Genomic DNA, 10,479 nt, shown 5'->3' with positions numbered 1-10,479 from the left:
TTGATGTCCTCTTTTTGGCTTGAGGACAATCGTTCTTGTAGTGTCCCGGTTTTTTGCATTCATAGCAAATCACTTGGTCTTTCTTTTGTTCAAATTTATTTTTTGTATTATTTTTAAATCTGTTCTTTCTTAAATATTTTTTAAACTTTTGAGTCAAAAGTGCAATGTCATTGTCACTGTCCTCATCACTTGATGTTCCTTTCAAGTGGTCTTCTTGTGATTTGAGTGCCATATCCTTCCTGTTCTTTGGAAGGGGGTTCTCGAGCTCGTCATGAGCTTGACATGTCATTTCGTAGGTCATTAGAGACCCAATGAGTTCTTCAAGAGGGAATGCTTTAAGGTCTTTGGCCTCTTGAATGGCCGTAACTTTTGGATCCCAACTTTTAGGGAGGGATCTTAAGATTTTAGTTACTAGTTCAAAGTTAGTAAAATCTTTACCAAGAGCTTTGAGTCCATTGATGACATCCGTAAACCGGGTGTACATGTCTCCGATGGACTCACTTGATTTCATTCGGAAAAGTTCGTAAGAGTGCACAAGGATGTTGATTTTGGACTCTTTCACTCGGCTAGTGCCTTCATGAGTGACCTCAAGAGTTCTCCAAATATCAAAAGCCGAATCACACATTGAAACACGATTAAATTCGTTTTTGTCTAATGCACAAAACAAGGCATTCATAGCCTTTGCATTTAAAGCAAAAACCTTCTTCTCCGATTCATTCCATTCACTCATCGGAAGAGAAGATTTTTGAAATCCATTCTCAACAATAGACCAAAGCTCAAAGTCCATAGAAATGAGGAAGATCCTCATGCGAGTCTTCCAATATGTGTAATCCGACCCATTAAACAAAGGTGGTCGTGCAATAGAATGGCCCTCTTGCATGCCGGAATAAGCCATCTCTCTTGGGTATTAAACCAAATATGAGAGATAACCTCGCTCTGATACCACTTGTTAGGATCGGAGCGGCACTAAGAGGGGGGGGGTGAATTAGTGCAGCGGATAAAAACTTCGATTTTAATCAAAATCTTTCGTACGTTAAGAACGAAACTTGAGAAATTTAACTTGAAGGCGTATTCTTGAAGTTGCGCAATAAGAGTAATAAGGAACTAAAGCAGTAAGAAGATTTGCAGTAATGTAAATGACAATAATAAAGAGCAAACCAGAGATTACGCCGATTTTTAGAGTGGTTCGGTCAAATGACCTACTCCACTTGCGAGGCCCCTCTTTGATGAGGCTCCCACCTTCCACTAGCAAGTCTCTTGAAATGGAAGGGTAAACACCCCTCTTACAACCTTTTACAAGCAGCTCAACCTCTTACAAATTTTCAATAAGAAAGAAGGAGGAGAACTCTCTAGCAAATTGAAAACAAGACTTGCTAAGACTTTCTAAGACTTTTCTCTCAATCAAAATGCTTCTCAAAAGTTGTAACCTCAGCTGAGATTTGAGGGGTATTTATAGGCCTCAAGAGGATTCAAATTTTGGGCTCCAAAATTTGAATTTTCTTAGGGTTTCCAGTGCTGGAGGTGCCACCGCCCAACCAGGCGGTGCCACCGCCCAGGGCTCGGGTGCTGGGCGGTGCAACCGCCCAGCCAAGGAGGTGTCACCGCCCAGCACTCGGGTGCTGGGCGGTTCCACCGCCAAACTAGGCGGTGCCACCGCCTACAGTGATTTCAGCCCAACTACAGTGTTTTCAGCCACTAGTTGGGCTTCAATCTTGGCTCTCTAGTTCGCTGGTTTAACTTAATTTTTAGCCTAAACCAACTCTGACTTTGGGCCCAGTTGGCCCCTAACCAGGATATAGGATTATCTCTTAATCCTAATCCTAATTACAAGTGGACTACATAACCAAAACACATCCTAAGCAAATTTTCAACCGCGAACGTCGAGTCTTGTTCCGGCGAGCTTTCCGACAAACTTCTTCCGATAGACTCCCTGCAAGCTCCCAATCTTTGTGATGACTTTTAACGAGTAGCCGAGCCTTCTCGGTGATCTCCGCGAGCCTCCGACGATTTCTTCGGCGAACTTCCGACACGTTCCCGATTTCTTCTCGGATGGTTCCGGCAGCATCTCCGATGATTCTTCGGTCTCTTAAACGTCCATCGAGCTCGACTCCGGTATCCTTGCTTTATGTTTTCTGGTTATCGTAGTTAATCCTGCACACTTAACTCAATAATATGGATTAGATCAATTAACCCACCAATTGATTATATCATCAAAATCCGAGTTTCACTCCTTTTGACGGGCTTAGGAGACAACCCTTACAGAAATTTTCTCTCCTCTCTTTACAACTCAAAACTTTAAAGAACAGAGGGAAGAGAACTTTTGGCCTTTACAACAATTTGGAGCTCTAAGAATCATAGAAAAAGATCAAGATTTCAAGTGTAAGTTGTGCTCTTTCAGTGCTGAATGGGTGGGGTATTTATAGGCCCCAACCCAGTTCAAATTTGGAGCTCAAAACTGTCAATTCCCAGAATTCCGGGATTAGGCGGTTGGACCTCCTGACTGGGGCGGTTGCACCGCCTGGTAGAGCTCGAAGATTGAACCTCTGGGCGGTGCCACCTCTGTCAGGGGCGGTTGCACCTCTCTACCAGAGCTCGAAGACCGAGCTCAGGCGGTTGCACCTCCTGACTGGGGCGGTTGCACCGCTTGCCAGAGCTCGAAGACCGAGCTCAGGCGGTGCTACCTCCTATCAGGGGAGGTTGCACCGCCCACTCTCTCTCGGAGACTGAGCCCAGGCGGTGCTACCTCCTGGCTGGGGCGGTTGCACCGCCCAGTCTCCTTGGGAGACTTAGCCCAAGCGGTGCTACCTCCTGGCTTGGGCGGTTGCACCGCCCAGTCTCCCTGGGAGACTTAGCCCAAGCGGTGCTACCTCCTGGCTTGGGCAGTTGCACCTCCCACAGCAATCAGGGTCCGAATAGGTAGATACATTCGGCCCAATCTGGGTTTTTCAGGGGCCCAATTGCCCCAAGATTAAGCTAATGGGATCACCTCCCATTTCCAACTTAATCATTATGCTAACTACGATAAATCCTAAGACAATTTCTGCAGCTTGCTCCGGTGCGTCAATCGCTTCTTCCGGTGAGTTTCCGGCGAACTTCCGTCGATCATCCGATGAACCCTCGGTGATGCTCCTACGGACTTCCAGCAAACTCCTGGACTTGCGACGATTCACTTGGCGAGTTCTGACGAGCTTCTTTGGCAAGCTTATGGACTTCTCGGATTTGTTCCCGTAGAACCTCCGACGACTGTCCGAATTTCCGTCGAACTCTCGAACTCCCAACGTGATCATTGTCTTGACTCCGGCGCAATTCCTGCTGCATGTCTTTCTTCTATCGTAGTTAATCCTGCACACTCAAAACAAAACTTCGATTGAGACAATTAATCCTAAACAATTAACCAAGTTGTCCGGCATGTCATTGGTCCATCGATGCTTCGTCCGATTCTTCGGCGCATCGTCCTCTCCTGTAGCCTATGGCCCAATCGGCCAGTTGACTCCGCAACTCCGATATCCTTGGCACAATACCCGCTCTTCTTGGCCCGATGCCCGAGTCCATGGCCCGAAGCCTTCTGTCGATACGTCGACCGATCTACCGGCCCGACGTCTAATCTTCTGACATGTTCCTCCGGCACAACATGATTTTCCTGCTTTAATTGTCTCATCCTGATCAAAGCATCCTGCATCACTCAAAATGCAGATTAAATCATAAACATATATCAAGTAGTTTCATCATCAAAATACGAGATTCAACATAGACTAGATAGAAAAAGCACGTTAGGAACATGTCAATTTTTGGGACATTCCCTTGTTTCTTGGTCATCTAAAAAATAAAACTCGATTGCACTATCAACAACTGAAGCTGAGTATATTGTAGCTAGTGCATGCTATGCACAAGTTGTGTGGATGAAAAACACCTTAGAAGATTATAAAGTCAATCTTAAAAATATTTCTATTAAATGTGATAACACAAGTGAAATATGTTTAACAAAGAATCTCATTCAACACTCAAGAATAAAACATATTGATATTAGACATCATTTTATATGAAATCATGTCACTAATCATGATGTAATCATAGAGTTCATTGATACTAAGCATCAACTAGCTGATATTTTTACAAAACCTCTAAGTGAAGAACAATTTGATTTCATTAGAAGAGAATTAGGAATGTTAATGTGTCCGAATACATGAACTTGTTAAGATTATTTTTTAGACTTTCTTGATTTAATGATCAAATCACTTAATTGCCATAATGAATTTATACGATTACATGTTTTAATAACATGTTGGAAATGATGTGTTTTGGATACAAAAATTTTCATGATGATAAGCATGTTTTATCTTTATAATAATGTTTGAAAATCTATAGCAAAACCATGTCCGAATGCATGAAAGTGTTAAATTTCATTTTCGGATCTTCTTGATCCTAACAATCGGATTTTCTCGATACATTATTCTCTTTCGGACTTAATAAACATATATCATATCGAGTTTTGATTCACATCATTGATTTTTGACATATGGAATCAACTAGCAAATGCATCTCTCATAGACTTATCATATGAAAAATATCTTTCGAGAAATGGATTTGATGATTCCTTCTTATATCTTTTGAGAAATAGTTTTAGGTGCAAGGATTTGATTCACACACATATCTTGATCCTTGTAAAAATAAAGCGTTCTTTAATATCTTATCAAATTTAACTTCATTCGAGTAAGCTCACAAATGACTTTCCTCCTTCATGCAAAAAGATAATAACAAATAAAGAGGAAGAAGTAATGAAAGTTATCTCTATGTCATGTTTTCCTTGAGATGTTTGTATAATTGGTATCCTATCACTCATTGTTGAAAAATGACATAAACCTAGTTAAAATTTGCTTATATCGTTCTCCTTTTTGTTTATGACAAAGGAGGAGAAATATATGAATTAATACTATGAGTGCCATATTTGAATTTAATGCTATATGAATTGATGCTATAAGTGCCATATTTAAATTTGAATTATATTAAGATATCAAAAGCTTGCATCGAAATATATGATAAATTGGTGATAGAATTGCTATGATTACCATATTTGCACTATGCCATATTTGCACTATGTTAAGATATCTAGAGCTTACATCACAATTCTACAAATTGATATCTTGTCATGTAATGAAATGCTATGATTGCTAAACACTTGAAATGTTTGTATTATGTTAAGATATCAAGAACTTACATCGCAGTTTTACATGTTGATATCTTACCATATGATGAATTACTACGATTGCTATCTTTCACATTTGAAATGTAAAACCTGAAAATGGATGTCAAGCCTTGACATCATTTTCAGAGAAATACATCATGATAGGAATTATGATGGGAGTATTGATAAGGTTAAATGTTCTTAACTTATCAATATGTCTCTTGAATTCAAAGGCTTTGAATTCAAGAATGACTTATCTCAAGTATGGCATATAGATAGGGGGAGTTAAGGTTAACTCCGTTATCAATTGATTGTCATAATAAAAAAGGGAAAGATTATTGAATCTCGAATTTTGATGATGAAGTCAATTGTCATTTGTTATCTAATCCATATGTTGAGATAAGTGTGCAGGATTAACTATGATGGCAGTAAGACATGCAGCAAGAGTTGCGCCGGAGTCAAGACCATGATCATGTTGGGGTTCGAGAGTTCGACGATAGTCCGGATGGTCGTTGGATGTTCTACGAGAACAAATACGAGAAGTCCAGGAGCTTGCCAAAGAAGCTTGTCGGAACTCATCAAGTGGATCGTCGCAAGTCCAAGAGTTTACCGAAAGTCCACCGGAGCATCATCGAGGGTTCGTTAGATGTTCGCCGGAAGTTCGCCGAAAGCTCGTTGGAAGAAGCGATTGACGCACCAGAGCAAGTTGTAGTATTAATGTCTTAAATATCATATTTAGCATGTAGATTAAGTTAGGAATGGGAGGTGATCCCATTAACTTAATCTGGGGGCAATTGGGCCATTGACAGACCCAAATTGGGTTAAATGGATCAGCCCATTCAGACCCAGAATTCCTACCAGGCGGTGGCACCGCCCAGGAGATTTGGTCTCCTAGGAATTCTAGGCGATAGTATCTCCCCTGTCAAGCGGTGGTACCGCCGACAATTATTACTACCAGTAGTGGTACTGCCCTTGTCAAGCGGTGGTACTGCCTGAGCTTGGTCTCCGAGCGATGTCAGGCGGTAGTATTGCCCAAACTGAGTGGTAGTACCGCTCAGTGATAGATGATAGGCGGTAGTACCACCCTATTACGGTGGTAGTACCGCCAGGACCCCGAAAAACCAAGAGATGACACTTTTTAGCTCCAAATTCAAACCAGTTGGGGCCTATATAAACCCCACCCTTTCCTGCATGAAAGGGCACCGAAAGCTTGATCTTACTATGTGATTTTAGAGCTCAAAAGTATTGTAAAGGCCAAAAGTTCTCCCTCTTTTCTTCCAAGTTTTGATCATTCAAGAGGAGTGAAAATTCTGTAAGGGTTGTCTCCTAAGCCCGTCAAAAGGAGTGAAACTGTAAAAGAGTAATTGGCCTTTGCCTATTGAAGGAAGGCCTCTAGTAGACGCCGGTGACCTCATTGGAGGAGGAAGCCAAAAGTGGATGTAAGTCACGTTTGACCGAACCACTCTAAAATCTGGTTTGCATTTCCTTTGTGCTATTTATCTTAACTGCAAACTGCCTTCCTTACTTTACTTCAAATATGTTTTCATAAGCTTTCAAAGTTATTATCTACATGAAACGACTTCTACGTCGGAATTGGATTTCAACGTACGAACGCAGTTTTAATCGTCGAAAGTTTTCCACTGCACTAATTCACCCCCCCCCCCCCCCCCCTCTTAGTGCTCTTGATCCTAACACTTAGGAGATTGGGTCACCAGGTGGTGCCACTGCCAGCCCTAGCTGTGCAACCACCAGCCATGTTTTCAAGTGTTGAATGAGCTGTTCAATCTGGCCCAATTCAGCCCTATTAAGGGCCCAATTGGCTCCTAATTAAGTTAGTGGGATTACTTCCCTATCCTAACTCAATTTACTAGCTAACTATAATAATTAAAACATTTGACAAAGTATTTGTGTTCTGGTACGTTAGGTATTCTTCCGGCGAGCTTCCAGCGATCTTCCGACGAACTTTCAACGATCTCTTGGTAATGTTCCGGCGAACTCCTAACAAGCTCCTGGAATTTACAATGATCTTCTTGGAGAGTTCTGATGAGCTTCTTTGGTATACTCATGGATTTTCTCGGTCAGTTTCGACAAAACTACCGATGAACATCCGTACTTCCGACAAACTCTCGAACTCCCAACGAAGTCTCGATCTTGACTCCTGCACAAAACCTGCTTTATGTTTTACTGCTATTGTAGTTAATCCTGCACACTTTTCTTAACATATAGATTAGATCAAATAATTTATCAATTGATTTCATCATCAAAATCTAAGATTCAATAATCTCCCCCTTTTTGGTGATGACAATCAACTGATGATGGAGTTAACCTTAGCTCTCCCTATCTATATACCATACTTGAGAAAATATATTTTTGAATTCAAGACCTTTGAATTCAAGCATCAAATCGATAAGTTTAGTTTATTTAAACTTATCAACATGCATATCATGATACTTATAATAATTTACTAATTCAAAATACGATGCTACGTAATTATAAAAATGATGTCAAGGCTTAATATCCATTTTCAAGTCTACTAATAGACAATCCTCATTTTCAAATAAGATATGAATTTCAGATATAGCAAGATGACAAAGATAGCAATTCATCATTCTATGGTATTATTTGTAAATAGCAAGTTAAGCTTATGATAGCTTATGAGAGACAATTATCATTCATGAAACATTTCAAGTATCTACATTACATATGAAATGTATTTAATGAATCCAATTATATTTTAAGCATTCGCAAAACATATAAGTATTAAGCATTCACAAAAATACAAGTTTTTATGATAAGTATTTATGATAAGATATATTTTTTTTAAACATTCAATTTGTCATCAATTTACCATATTTCTCCCCCTTTGTTATCAACAAAAAGGAGAACAATTCAACAATGCAAGTGTGGTAAAAATTCAAGCAAGTTTCACACTAATTTATCCAATCGATATTGTATCGTTGCATGGTAACATTCAAAAGTTCTCAATATTAAAGAGATATATTCCATCAACTTCTCCCCCTTTGTCATCAAAACTTTGCGTGAGGAAGAAGGAAGGTAAGGAGGGAATCCACTAAGAACCAAATTTGTGAAATGATTTGAATCAAATTGAAAATAATAAATGAGTTTCATTAAATCATTAAATTCATAAAACTTCTTCTTTTATGAGAAGAGTAAAGAAGAGTTCATGAGAAAGGATAAAAAGAACTACATGAATAAAACTTCATAAAATCCATTTCTCAATAAGAATTTATAATAATGAAATCCGTGAAAGATGCATTTGTCAATAAGTTTAATGGGTGAAGGGACTAAATGTATCAAACATTATTACGTGATGGAGCAAGGGTATTGAGTAAACTTGATACAACATAAATTAATGAAAGCTCTATTTATGAAATACATAAAGATAGTCTGAAAAAGAAATATAACAACTCATGCATTCAGATAGTTTAACATGTCTATCTCTCTTCTAATGAAATCAAATTATTCTTCATTTAAAGGTTTTATAAAGATATCAACCAATTGATGTTTCGTATTAATGAATTCTAAGATTACATCATGATTATTAATATAATCTCAGATAAAGTGATGCCTAATATTAATATGTTTAGTTCTAGATTGATTAATATGATTTTTTGTTGAATATATTATACTTGTATTATCACACTTTATAGGTATATTCTTCTAGTGAATTTCATAATCCTCTAAAGTGTTTTTCATCCATATAACGTAAGTACAGCATGCACCTATTGCAATATACTCATCTTCGGTTGTGGATAATGCAATCGAGTTTTGTTTCTTAGAAGATCAAGAGATAAGTGCATGTCCTAAAAATTAACATATTCCGGATGTGCTTTTTCTATCTATTTAGTAACCAACAAAATCAGTATCGGTATAAGCAAGCAATTCAAATTGTTTAGATTTTAGATATCATAATCCTAGTTTAGGAGTTCCTTTTAGGTATCTAAAAATCCCTTTGATAGCTTTTAAATAAGATTGCTTGGGGTTAGATTGAAACCTAGCACAAAGTCCAACGCTAAATATGATGTCGGGTCTAGTTGCGATGAGATATAGTAAACTACCTTCGTCAATATCTAACTTAGTGGAGGTACTCATAGGAGTATTGATAGCTTTTGAACTATCCATATTAAATCATTTTATCAAGTCTAATACATATTTTGTTTGACTAATAAAAATACCATCATTAGGTTGTTTAATTTACAAGCCTAAAAAGAAAGTTAGTTCCCCCATTAGGCTCATTTCAAATTCTAGGCTCATACTCTTAGTAAATGATTTACATAAAGATTCATTTGTAGAACCAAAGATAATATCATTAACATATATTTGAACAATAAGAAAATTATTTTTAAAATTTTTAATAAATAATGTGGTATCGACCTTGCCATTAGAGAAATTATTTTGAATAAGAAAGGAGATAAGTCTCTCATACCAAGCCCTTGGGACTTGTTTCAATCCATAGAGAGTTTTAGTCAATTTAAACACATGATTAGGGAAATTATCATTCTCAAATCTGGGAGGTTGTCAACATAAACTTCTTTAGAAATAAAGCTATTAAGAAAAGTACTCTTAACATCCATTTGAAATAACTTAAAATTATTACTACTAGCATAGGCAAGGAGCATCCTTATGGCTTCTAATCGTACCATAGGAGCAAAGGTTTCTTCATAATCGATACCTTCTTCTTAGTTGAAACCCTTGGCCACTAATTTAGCCTTATTTCTAACCATGATACCAAATTCATCTTACTTGTTTCTAAAGACCCATTTAGTACCAATAACTAAATGGTCATTTGTCATTGGAATAAGCTTCCATACCTCATTTCTCTTCAATTGGTTCAACTCGTCTTATATTGCGATAACCCATAAATCATCTTTCAAGGCCTCGTCAATGTATTTAGGTTTAATTTAGGAGAGAAAAGCGACGTTGGCACAAAAATTCTTAAGAGAAGAACGAGTTTGAACCCCTTTTGATATGTCTCATATGATTAGCTCCTTAGGATGAGCATCTACATACTTTTATTCCTTGAGTAAAGATATTTCGGAAGAAGATGCTTCTAAGTTGCTTGATGGAGAAATGATTTCATTTAAATTCAAAGAATCAAACTTAAGATCATCATCAAAATCATTTTTCTTAACTTCAGAAATTTTATTAAAAATAACATGAATAGACTCTTCTATAACCAAAGTTCTTTTATTAAAAATATGAAAGACCTTAGAAATAGAAGAATAACTAAGAAAAATCCCTTCATCAGATTTTGCATCAAATTTTCCTAAGGCATC

At 37.9% G+C, this 10,479-nt stretch overlaps 1 protein-coding gene across 1 annotated transcript; it reads right to left on the bottom strand.

Moving 5' to 3' along the window:
• Positions 1-292: 292 nt before the first annotated feature.
• Positions 293-1,160, bottom strand: LOC135625881 (uncharacterized; the record flags this gene model as incomplete). Its single annotated transcript, XM_065130999.1, has 1 exon — positions 293-1,160. A coding segment is annotated over exon 1 (603 nt), but the record flags the coding sequence as incomplete, so codon positions are not given.
• Positions 1,161-10,479: the final 9,319 nt, after the last annotated feature.

The sequence above is a fragment of the Musa acuminata genome, chromosome BXJ2-10, assembly GCF_036884655.1.
Source record: "Musa acuminata AAA Group cultivar baxijiao chromosome BXJ2-10, Cavendish_Baxijiao_AAA, whole genome shotgun sequence".
NCBI classification, from domain to species: domain Eukaryota; kingdom Viridiplantae; phylum Streptophyta; class Magnoliopsida; order Zingiberales; family Musaceae; genus Musa; species Musa acuminata.
Note: the sequence above shows the minus strand (reverse complement) of the source record. Positions and strands in the feature narration are given on the sequence as shown.